Consider the following 12,789-nt stretch of genomic DNA (forward strand, 5'->3'; position numbering starts at 1 on the left):
ACTCTTGGTTAGCGTCGTCAATTTTTTTTTTTTAGACTCTTACCCCCTGACTCAGCCACGATGACCTGAATTTTTGCGATTGGCCCATTGTCGTCACTATAGAAACACGCAGGCATTCGGATGGTAATACTCCTGTGGGTAACCATGGCAACCCCTCTATGGCCGAGCACCGCCTGGGGTCTTTGGGTGGGCTTGGCCGGGGCTGCAGTACACAAATATCATAAAAATGAGATACACACACACGCATACTAACTACCACAACTTTACTCACATGCTCAACTGCAGAGAGTACCAGGTATCCAGTTAGGGTGAGATATTTATTTGTAAAGAAGATTTTTTATTTGTACAAATGCATTTTAAACACAACATTAAATAATATATCAAGCTTAATCCTTTTCCAAAGTCGTTCTGAAATTATGCATTTTCTCTGGAAATTCTAACATGCAGTTTTACAGAAGCCATGGCTGCTCTGCAGGTGTTATTAATTGTGGTCATGTTACTGCTTTCCCTAAGAAACTCCCGTGTTTTGTCCTTTTTTTCCCGGCGTGTTCCCGTTATTGAAAATTTCCCAAAATATTAATTTGCATGAACAAAAAAAAAAAAAAAATCCAAAGACAGTGGATAACTCACAAGAGGCTTCACCTTGTTTATTTAATTCCGCTACAGATCATTGTAGCCTTAAATAGGTTACCATTGCAATTTTTTCTTTTTACATTTCACCTGTTTGCCTTTTTATTTTTTTTTACCACTTTCTATGTTGTTTTCTTTATAGTATTTTTAGAATGTGCCGCGTGCCGTTAAAAAAATGAGATGCGGGCCGCAAATGTTCCTCAGGCCACACTTTGGACACCACTGCTCTGGAGTGACACTTAAACCAGATGCTTATTATCTTGGTAAATATTGACATTTTTATACTGCTGTGTTTCACATTTCAATATGGCAACACAGAGAGAGAAAGAGTGCAATCTTCCAACAAGCACACACAGACGCTCAGGCTTGCATGTTCTTTTTTTGGCCAGTAAAATTGCAGTTGATTGTAAGAACAATGTTGTGCTATGACTTAGTGATATTATACAGTGTGTAGAAATAAAGTACCTTTGATTCCAGTCGTTATCTGGACATGCGGGCTGGGTGGACTCTTACCAGCGCCATTCTTTGCTGAAATCTACAGAAAAACACAGAGAAGAATAAAGAAAAGGACAAATTATGGGTCAAAAAGCAAAGAAAAGTCTGTGTCCTTTACCTGAATACTGTAGTCATGACCACCTTTCAGGCCATCTATGACGGCACTCAGCATGCTGTCTTCGTTTTGGGTGGTATTAAGACTGATGTTCCTCACTAGGAGCTCTTTTTCAAATATGTACACAAAGTAGGATGTGATTTGCCCATTGGGCTCCTCCGGCGGGGTGAAAGTAACCTTTACCCGGTTTACCTCATCCGGGATGATTGAAACAACCACATTTTTTGGTGGATCTTTCGGCTCTGAGTACAGATAAAAAAGGACAGATGACAAGGACTTATTGACTGATTCATAGAAAATAAATTATTGCAGCTCATTTAGGTTAGGCTACATAAAGGATCCCAGAATTACGCTAGTTTGATTTACATGTTATTCATATTTAGAAATCATATATTTAATATCAATCATACCATATTGATAAGTAATTTATGTAAAATTTTTTTACAAATTGAGAACAGGAAGTGAACATTTGTGCTAGTAACTGCTATGAAGTGGAAAAAAAGAGTGAATTCTGCAAAATAAATTCTGCACAATTTACGGAAATTACGATGCAGTTTTTACAATGAAGCACAAAGACATAACCCTCGATGTCTGAAACCACTGGCCACAAAAATACAAGAAAACATGGTGTTAGCTAAAAGTTAACCAGACTAATGCTTTAACACAAACCCCTAAAAAATTAAGGTATGCTGTAAATTTAAATGTTCAATCTGTAAAATCTTACATTTTGACAGAATAATACCGTAAATGTATATTATATGCATGCTTCTGACATTACAGTATTTGCAAATACGCTGTACACATTTTCATTATCTTTACAGTAAAGTCATGAGTTTTCTACTTATTAAAACCATAGTCATTTAGGTTATCTACTGTTTCTTGGTTTGCAGGAATCCACTGCATTTACTACTATGATAAACTATTTTTGATTTGGCTGTGTTTTACTGTTGCCATGTAGCAATTGCTTGCCACAGTTTTAACGGTCATTTTTTAAGCTTTGCATCTTCCTTTTCAGACATTTTGTAAAGAAAAATTAAAATATCCACTATGTAATTTATGTAATGTATCACATTGAAACTTTATACATGTTCGAAATAAACTTCAACCTACCAACCAACCAACCAACAAATATTTGAGGGTTCCTCACGAGGAATATATTAAATCCATAGGTTTTCTAAAATAGATTAGCGTGTAAGTTATTGCGATGAAGGAAAATCAAATTGTTTTTAATACAAATGTCGAGGCTCCTCTAAGACATTGTTTTTCAACCACTGTGCCGCGGCACACTAGTGTGCCGTGAGATACATTCTGGTTTGCCGTGGGAGATTATCTAATTTCACCTAATATTTTTTCCAAACCACTAATTATAGACTGCTAATTTTGTGTTGTTGTTGATTGTCGGTGCTGTCTAGAGCTGGGCAGAGTAACCGTGTAATACTCTTCCATATCAGTAGGTGGCCGCCACTAGCTAATTGCTTTGTAAATGTCGGGAACAGCGGTGGGCAGGGTGCAGGTAAAAAGGTGTCTGGAGAGTGCCCCTAAGAAAAGGCATTGAAGCTTAGAGAAGGCTATGCAGAACGAAACTATAACTGAACTGGCTACAAAGTAAACAAAAACAGAATGCTGGACGACAGCAAAGACTTACTGTGGAGCAAAGACGCCGTCAACAATGTACATCCGAACATGACACGACAATCAACAATGTCCCCACAAAGAAGGACAAAAACAACTGGAATATTCTTGATTGCTAAAACAAAGTAGATGCGGGAAATATCACTCAAAGGAGGACATTAAACTGCTACAGGAAAATACCAAAAAAAAGATAAAAATACACCTAAATAGGAGTGCAAGACAAGAACTAAAACACGACACAGGAAAACAGCAACAAACTCAAAATAAGTCACGGCATGATGTGACAGATGGTGATAGTGATGCATGGTTGGTTATGGATTTAAGTCATATCCAACAATTGTGACGACTTTTTCCTGTCAACTGAGTTTTATTTTTTTAATGATTTCTGCTAGTGGTGTGCCTCTGCATTTTTTTAAACGCAAAAGATGTGCCTCGGCTCAAAAAAGGTTGAAAAACACTGCTCTAAGACACATGTAATATTGGTGTTTGTGATATTATCTGATTTTCTTTGGTGTTACATTAACCACAACTTTAGCGCCACATTAAAAATTATTTCGCTACTGGTCCGACATTTTCTAAAAAATCATGCTGAAAAAACAATTTAACGACAGAATTTTATGGAATTTTTATCTTCAGCTCTCACTGGATCGGTTCGCAGCCGAGTGTGAAGCGACCGGAATGAGAATCATCACCTTCAAGTCCGAGTCCATGGTTCTCGCCCGGAAAAGGGTGGAGTGCCATCTCCGGGTTGAGGAGGAGATCTTGCCCCAAGTGGAGGAGTTCAAGTACCTAGGAGTCTTGTTCACGTGTGGGGGAAGAGTGGATCGTGAGATCGACAGGCGGATCGGTGCGGCGTCTTCAGTAATGCGGACGTTGTATCGATCTGTTGTGGTGAAGAAGGAGCTGAGCCGGAAGGCAAAGCTCTCAATTTACCGGTCGATCTACGTTCCCATCCTCACCTATGGTCATGAGCTTTGGGTCATGACCGAAAGGATAAGATCACGGCTACAAGCGGCCGAAATGAGTTTCCTCCGCCAGGTGGAATAGGGTGAGAAGCTCTGCCATCCGGGAGGAATTCAATGTAAAGCCGCTGCTCCTCCACATCGAGAGGAGCCAGATGAGGTGGCTCGGGCATCTGGTCAGGATGCCACCCGAACGCCTTCCTAGGGAGGTGTTTACAGTAGGGCACATCCAACCGGTAGGAGGCCACGGGGAAGACCCAGGACACGTTGGGAAGACTATGTCTCCCTGCTGGCCTGGGAACGCCTCGGGATCCCCCGGGAAGAGCTAGACGAAGTGGCTGGGGAGAGGGAAGTCTGGGCTTCCCTGCTTAGGCTGCTGCCCCCGCGACCCGACCTCGGATAAGCGGAAGATGATGGATGGATGGATGGAAGCCTTTTCCAGCTGACTACTGTTTACATACTATTCACGTTTAGCGGACTTTTACTGCAAATGAATATCGGCTACAAATATCAGTTATCGGCCACCTTGCCCACTAATAATCCGTATCGGCCGTGAAAAACTCAAATCGTCGCTCTCTTGTCTAGAAAGTACCCAGCGCATTAGCTTTAGGTATAAAACGATGGATGGAAGGAATACTATCATTATCCTCATTTTACCGAATAAAAAATATATTTTTCATATTTTCTTAGCGTTAGTCCCCATGTTTTACTCCCAAATACTCGTCTACATTATCCCATTTGCCTTTAGATAGGCTCCAGCACCCCCCGCGACCCTGAAAGGGACAAGCAGTAGAAGATGGATGGATGGATGTGGACTATATTACCTTAAATCTGAATATTTGACACCTTTGCAGACTTTTAAAGAGGGTTTCTTGGATGTAGTGCCTGTGGCAGTTCCTTTCAGTTTTTTTTTTATTTGCAAAGAAATGTAGATTTTTGGTCTATTAGCAACTTTTCCACTTACCTTCCTCCAGCGTTAGAAACAGAATGGGCCCAATAGCTCTGCCGTCCTTTGAGGCGTGCTCCACTGAGCCAGTGAAAGCAGTAATAGTCACAGAATAACGTGAGAACGCAGTCAAATTAGTCACAACCACAGTCGTCAACTCCCCGGGAGCCCTGACCGTAGAGTAATTAAAACCAGGACCCTCCACCTAACAGAAGAGAGCAGATGGAAATATATTTAATAAAAATGGCCGCTTCATCGGTGGACATGATTCAAAGAAACGACCTCCACAAGATAGGATGTTGGTCCTGAGATAATGGCTGGGGGGTCCCACGCTATACGTAGGCTGCTCGAGGTTGGAGTAACCCTGAGGTCATGTGGAGGGGCGTCTGGATCTGTGGAATAATGATAATAATAATGAGTTATATTTATATAGCACTTTTCTCTAGTGACTCAAAGGAAAACACATTACAACTCTTTGTGTTTTTATGCCTTTTTCGTAATAGTTCAAAACTGAGCATCATCTTTGCAAATGTAGGATTTTTATTATGTGTAATTGTACCGAATTATGTCTCCTGTAAGAGTATAGCTTACAGCAGAGGTGTCCAAAGTGCAGGCCGGGGGCCATTTTAAAAAATGTTTTCCCGTACTGCGGCTCATTCTAAAAATACTATTAAGGAAAACATAAAAAGTGGAATAAAAGAACATATAGGTGAAATGTAACAAAACAAAGTTGCAATGTTGACTCTAATAGCACAAAGTTGCCATGGCTGTTTTTTTCTTGAAATTTGTCATTGCTCTAAAACTCATAATGAATCAAAAACAATGTTATAAATCATTGACCTGTGAAGCTACAAATGCCTTACATCAAATATTCCACTTTGAAATTTTTTGGGGGAAAATATTGCATATTTTGTGTGCTTGCAATATAAAAACAAAGTTGTCTTTGAAAAAATGGCATACATAAAACAAAAACAAAAAACAAACAAAACAAAACAAAATGAAAAATATATGTATATTATAAAAACATAATTGATGGATGATCTGAAGTTAATCTGGAGTTTTAAGCATTGAAAGTAAACACTACTACTTAACACTTTTATGAATGGGACACTTTTCGATCCCTTAGAATTTTATTGGGATATCTTTTTTAAAACTGTCAGTGCTAAAAAATAATAGTGAATCAAAATCAATATTGTTATGAATTATTGACCTAGTTTGGGCAAAAATTACTTTCTATCAATTATTCAACTTTACATCTTGTTTTTTTGTCCCACCAAAAAAATACAATTTCTATGACAAAAACGACGTAAAAAAATAAATAGAAATACGTAAACAAAATAAATAAAAACATACAACCGACGGCTGGCTCCGAAATTGATCTACAGATTTAAGCATTGAAGATAAACACTAAACACTTACGAAAGAGGGACCCTTTTAGATCCCTGAAAATTTTTGGTGGGATTTTTTTTTTGCAACTGTCATTCTATAAAATAATAATGCATGAAAATCAATATTGTTATGAATTATTTACCTAGTTGGGGCTCTAATTACTTCACATCAAATATTCCACTTTGAATTTTTTGGTATGTGGGGGGAGAAATGCTGCATATTTTTTTCTTTTTGCTATAAAACAGGGTTTTCTTTTACAAAAAGGAAATACAACATAAAACAAATTAAAACTTGAGAGCTTAACTTGATCTGAACATTGCAAAAAAGTCTATAGTAAAACTTATTTTAAAACATTTTATGTCCTGGGACCAAACCTGAGGGGAGCCCTTCGGTAGAAAATCCTCTATACCTTGTAATAGTTTTGAAAATGAACAAAATCAAAATGGCCCCCGCATGCTTTGATCTTTCAGTGTGCGGCCCTCAGTGGCACACAGTTTGGCTCCGACTACACAACCAATAAAACATGATAAGATTATTGCAACGTTCTTACTGCCAGCCAGGGTGCGTGCATAACTCCATGCTGTGTATTCTCCAATGCCTGCATTAGTCACTGCGGCCAATTTGAAGCGGTAGTGTCTGTATTTAGCCAGAGGATGGACTGTGACACCGAGATCCTCTTCTGAAGCATTAATCGACATTGTGATAGAGGATTCCACACAGTCTGAGCCTGGTTCTTCTTCCGGGGATGGCTGTGCGGTGGTAAAGAAGTCCGCTGCGCAGCTCGTGGAGAGTAGCTGTGCAAGGATGTGGTATTCTCTCAGCAGTCCTGGGATGGAGAGGGGGGCACCCCACTGGAGCGTCACATTGTTGGGGGTGACTTGAGAGATGGTGACGAAACGAGGGGCCGATGGGACTACAAAAAGAGACAAGGAGGATTAAATCTATAAAAGATAATCATAAAGCAGGTAAGGTTGTATTTCTGCCTCATTCCTGTGTGAGTCCTGCGTGTGACTGAAGTATTAAGGAGTGGGACTATCCAGGACTAGCTGCAGTGTGCTCAAACATCCACCAGGTAGCATACAGTACATGCCAAAAGTTTGGACACACCTTCTCATTCAATGCGTTTTCTTTATTTTCATGACTATTTACATTGTATAATAACTGATAACATGTTTTGTGTTCTACTTTGTTTAAAATAGCCACCCTGTGCTCTGATGACCTTTTCACACACTCTTGGCATTCTCTCGATGAGCTTCAAGCACACCTGTGAAGTGAAAACCATTTCAGGTTACTACCTCTTGAAGCTCATTGAGAGAATGCTAAGAGTGTGCGAAAAAGTAATCAGAGCAAAGGGTGGCTATTTTAAAGAAACTATAAAATATTGTAATATCTGTGATATTTGTATTGGTGTACTGTGTCTTTAAGAGTGTGGTGAATGCGCATGCGCGGGTGAGTGGCGGGAAAAGGTCAGTGTGTGTGAGCGTGAGTTGTGGCTAACAGCAGCTCGTGTATGTGTGTGCATTATTTTTGGTACTACAAGAAGTTACCGCTTGTTAATAAAGCGATTGAACGGCGCATCCTCGTCTGTGTGACTCCTTCACCACCGCGGGCATTACATTGGTGTCAGAAGTTTTTCGGTTTGAACCCGCTGCCTATGGATAGAGGATGTTCGCCGACCTCAGCGCTCGAGTGAAGGTAGAGAAAGGAACTGGAGAGTGTGCGATTGACATGCCGGACGCATCCTGCGTCGAGCACGGACGCCATGAAGCCGGCGTTTCGCGCCACATGGACAACAGTGTCCCCAAGACGGAGCGGCGTCATGACGCAGGAGCGCATGCGCCGCCGCCGCCGCCGAATGTAAACAAACATGGCGGAGCCCATGAGCTTCTGTGTGAAGCATTGAGAACACTGAAGTTTTCAGGGAAAGGAAGCTGGGAGGCTTATAAAATCCAGTTTGAGCTTGTGGCTAATAAAGCAGGCTGGACTGATGAGGTGAGAGCAATACAGTTGGCGTTGTCACTGACTGAAGAAGCTGCGTCCTGTTTGCTCCTGCTGAACCCGGGAGAAAGACTTGATTACAGTGCGCTGGTTGCTGCGCTGCAAAGGCGTTTTGGAGAGTTTGACTTGAGAGACTCTTTGCGCTGTGAGTTCAAGCACCGTGACAGGCTGCCCGGTGAGTCGCTTCGGTGCCTTGCTCATGGGATCGAGAGGCTGGGTCGGCGTGCGTATATCGGAATGCCGGACGCAATTCAAAATGAACTGATACGTGATCAATTCATCCAAGCTCTCAAACCGGATGAATTGCGCTTGCGCGTCCAGCTTGCCCACCCTACTGCCCTGGCAGATGCACTTGAACTCGCCATGGAGAGTGAGATCGCCACTGGGGCGGCACCTGAGACATCTTTCCGCCCAGTTTCGGCTGCGTCATTTACGCAGGGTGCAGAGCAAAGACCGGCGTGGGTGGAGGAACTTGTATGTGCGCTACAGACCCGCTCAACCCAGTATGAGGAAAAGAAGGACAGACGAACGTCCACCGCTGTCTGCTGGGGGTGTGGACAACTTGGCCACCTGCTGCGGCGCTGTCCAAACAGGAAGGGCCAGCAGGGAAACGGGAGAGGGTCCGTGTAGCCCGGACGACACGGACTCCTTTAGCCAGTTACCGGGAGCACCAGCCCTCAAGTGATGAGACTGTTGTGACTGTGGGCTGGACAGAAGTGGGGGACCCATGTCATGTGTGCGTGCAGATTGGGAATGTAGCCTGCACAGCCCTGGTGGATACTGGATCTTCAGCCACAATTGTGAGACCGGACGTTGTTCCAGCTGGAACCGTTGTAGAACCAAGTCTCACCAGATTAAAGACAGTGACTGGGGAAGTTGCCCAGATGAAAGGCAAAGCAACTTTTATGTTCATAATCGGAGGCTTGTCAGCAACATTTTCCGCTTGGGTGGCGGATGTGAGCGACCCATGTATACTTGGTCGAGACTTTTTAAAAGCCACGAGGTGTGTTATAGACATGGGGTCTGCTGTGCTCATTCTGCCAAGTGGCCAGCGAGTAAAGCTGACCGCTCCTACTGAACGAACTGTGGCTGTGTCCGTCAACACCGCAGTCGCCAGTCCGACAACCGGGGAAGGGACTGTCAGGCCCTCCATAGAGAGAGAGGAGGCAATAGGGGAGCTCGCAGCCAAGAGGACATCACCCACCACGCAGCAGCCATCGGTAATGGGGGCAGAGTCCGCTCGCCCTGAAGAATCAAGCCCAAAGCGGGAAGCGGCGTCATCCAGGCCACTCCCAACAGCAGCGCGTAACCAACAACAGCAAGGGGAGGACCGGACGGTAGCGGTCCGCTTCATCTGGGAAAAGAACTGCGTCGGCCTTGAAGGAGAGCAGCGCGAGCGACTGTGGCATGTACTGTGGGACTTTAAGGACATTTTCGCCCTCAATGAAAATGAGGTGGGTCTCACCCATCTGGTCGAACACCACATCGACACTGGGGATGCGCGGCCAGTCAAGGTGCGCCCCCGTCGCCTCCCCATGATCAGGCAGGAAGCAGCTGATAGGGAGGTCCTCGCCATGCTAGAGGCGGGGATCATAGAACCCTCTGACAGTCCGTGGGCGTCTGGCGTGGTCATGGTTCCCAGGAAGAACAGCACAAGGCCGCGGTTCTGTGTTGACTACAGGCCGCTGAATAAGGTGACAAAAAAAGATTGTTACCCACTCCCGCGAGTCGATGAGACGTTGGACCTGGTGGCAGGGTCCTCATGGTTCTCGTCGCTCGACCTGCGCAGTGGGTACTGGCAGGTCCCACTCACCCCTGAGTCACGGCAGAAGACAGCGTTCTGCACCACCAGGGGCCACTGGCAATTCAAGGTCATGAGCTTTGGACTTTGCAACGCACCAGGGACATTTGAGCGACTGATGGACACAGTGCTCGCTAACATCCCCAGGCAAGAGTGCTTGGTCTATTTGGACGATGTCCTCGTCCATGGACGGTCCTTTCAGTCAGCCCTTGATTCCTTGAGGCTGGTGCTGGGAAGGATTGCTGCAGCTGGACTAAAACTACACCCAGAGAAGTGCCATTTCATGCGGCGTGAGGTGGAGTTTCTGGGCCACAAGGTGGACGGAAGGGGCATCAGCACACTGGAGGAGAAGATCAGAGCTATAAGAGACTGGCCAATTCCGAAGGACCAGAAGCAGCTAAAAAGCTTCTTGGGACTTGCCTCATATTATCGGCGGTTCGTGAAGGGATTTTCTTGCAGTGGCGCACCGTTGTTTAACCTTCTCCAGAACAATCAGATGTTCGTGTGGACGCCAGACTGCCAGGAGGCATTTTCTAGTCTCAAGGAGGCCCTCATGAATGCTCCTGTCCTCACCACTCCAGATCCAGCTATGCCTTTTGTGCTGGATACAGATGCCAGTAATGTTGGTATGGGCGCAGTGCTGTCGCAGGTGGGTCCAGAAGGTGAGCGGGTGGTGGCTTACTTCAGCCGCACCTTCAACAAGAGTGAGCGGCGGTACTGTGTGACCAGACGTGAACTGTTAGCTGTTGTGTTAGCTGTACGCCATTTCAAGTACTACTTGTGCGGCGTGTCCTTCACCATCAGAACGGACCATGCAGCACTACAATGGCTAATGTCATTTCGAGAACCAGAGGGTCAGGTGGCACGATGGCTGGAGGAGCTGCAGTCTTTCCACTTTAGTGTGTGTCATCGGGCCGGGGCGCAGCACGCCAATGCAGACGCTCTCTCTCGGCGGCCGTGTGCTATTGAGGGCTGTAGCTACTGTGACCGGCGCGACGCCAGAGAGAAAGAGCTGCGCGGAGATGAGACAGCTGAAGGGCCTTCATGCTGCACTTTGGAGACTGTGGACGCCGCAGAATGGGCGACCAGGCAGGCAGAGGACAGCGATCTCGAACCAGTGCGGCATTGGGTCCAGAGTGGCAGGAGACCACCCTGGGAAGGCGTGTTGGGACTGTCAGTCGGCACCAAGGGCTTGTGGAGTAAATTTGCTGTGCTGCGCATCAGTGGCGGTGTACTGCAGCGTGCATGGAAGGAGCCGGCCACCGGGGAGGAGAGATGGCAAGTGGTGGTGCCTAAGACTCTGAGGGACACAGTGCTGAAGGCGTGTCATGGGGGCATGGGCTCAGGGCATTTTGGCAGCTCAAAAACGCTCCGCCGGTTGCGCCAAGGGTTCTACTGGGGTCAGCACCGGCGGGACGTGGAGGACTTTTGTCGGCGCTGTGATGAGTGCGCGGCTTACAAGGGACCCCAGGACCGGTCACACGCACCACTTCAGCAGCAAGGGGTTGGAGCACCCATGGAGAGGGTAGCTGTGGACATTATGGGCCCTTTTCCCATAACAGACAAAGGAAACAAGTATGTGCTTTGCGCAATGGATTACTTCACCAAGTGGCCGGAGGCGTACGCGCTGCCGGACCAAGAAGCAGAGACCGTGGCTGATGCCTTGCTGGAGGGTATGTTCAGTCGCTTCGGAACTGCAGATATCCTTCACAGCGACCAAGGCAGGAATTTTGAATCCAGAGTTTTTGCTGCCCTGTGTGAAAGACTGGACATGCAAAAGACACGCACGACTCCTTTGCATCCGCAAAGTGATGGACTGGTAGAGCGGTTTAACCGCACCATGCAGCAGCAGCTGGCAATCCTCACCGCCAACCATCAGCATGATTGGGACCGTCATATTCCTCTAGTGCTGATGGCATACCGCTCCGCGGTTCAAAGTTCCACAAGCTGCACCCCTGCCCTGCTGATGTTGGGTCGGGAGATCCGCACACCTGCTGAGTTGGCGTTTGGGAGACCACCAGGCAGCACCAAGGATCAACCGGGACTGGAATATGCTCGGAAGTTGCAAGATCGGATGGACGCAGCACATTCCTTTGCGCGAGACCAGTTGGAGAAGGCTGGTTTAAGGCAAAAGAGGAACCATGACGTGCGGAGCAAGGGCCGGGACTTTAGGCCTGGCGAACTGGTCTGGGTGTACACGCCAAAAAGAAAAAAAGGACGTTGCCCCAAGTTGGACAGTCATTGGGACGGTCCGTGTAGGGTGCTAGAGAGGGTGGGAGAAGTAGTATATAGAATTGCAGTGACCCCTAAGGGCCGAAAGGTTGTTTTGCATAGAGACCGTTTGGCACCCTACAGGGGTAGAGAAGTTCCCCAGTTTGAGGCGGCACCTGCCTCACCAGATGGCACTGGACAGTTAGTGGATCAAAGTTCCCCATATTCCACTATTGTTGTTCCTGTTCAGCCGCCAGCGCCACGTGTTGATGGACCTGAGTTAGAACAGGGCCGGCCACAGAGACATAGGCGTAGACCGCCAAGGTTCAGGGATTTTGTGGTTGACCCCTCGGGGCGAGGGGCTTCATAAAGGGGGAGGCAGTGTAATATCTGTGATATTTGTATTGGTGTACTGTGTCTTTAAGAGTGTGGTGAATGCGCATGCGCGGGTGAGTGGCGGGAAAAGGTCAGTGTGTGTGAGCGTGAGTTGTGGCTAACAGCAGCTCGTGTATGTGTGTGCATTATTTTTGGTACTACAAGAAGTTACCGCTTGTTAATAAAGCGATTGAACGGCGCATCCTCGTCTGTGTGACTCCTTCACCACCGCGGG

The 12,789-nt window shown here is 46.0% G+C and overlaps 1 protein-coding gene across 1 annotated transcript in view; it reads right to left on the reverse strand.

Moving 5' to 3' along the window:
* Positions 1-12,789, reverse strand: part of ptprq (protein tyrosine phosphatase receptor type Q) — a 100,511-nt gene that overhangs the window by 29,600 nt on the left and 58,122 nt on the right. The window contains exons 26-31 of the mRNA XM_061893772.1: positions 6,720-7,082; positions 5,063-5,172; positions 4,799-4,985; positions 1,244-1,482; positions 1,096-1,165; positions 44-202 (exon numbers count right to left, since the gene is read on the reverse strand). Of these exons, the coding sequence (XP_061749756.1) occupies positions 44-202; positions 1,096-1,165; positions 1,244-1,482; positions 4,799-4,985; positions 5,063-5,172; positions 6,720-7,082 (1,128 nt within the window). The remainder of the gene's footprint in view (positions 1-43; positions 203-1,095; positions 1,166-1,243; positions 1,483-4,798; positions 4,986-5,062; positions 5,173-6,719; positions 7,083-12,789) is intronic.

This window comes from Nerophis ophidion, linkage group LG03 (assembly GCF_033978795.1).
Source record: "Nerophis ophidion isolate RoL-2023_Sa linkage group LG03, RoL_Noph_v1.0, whole genome shotgun sequence".
In the NCBI taxonomy this organism is placed as follows: domain Eukaryota; kingdom Metazoa; phylum Chordata; class Actinopteri; order Syngnathiformes; family Syngnathidae; genus Nerophis; species Nerophis ophidion.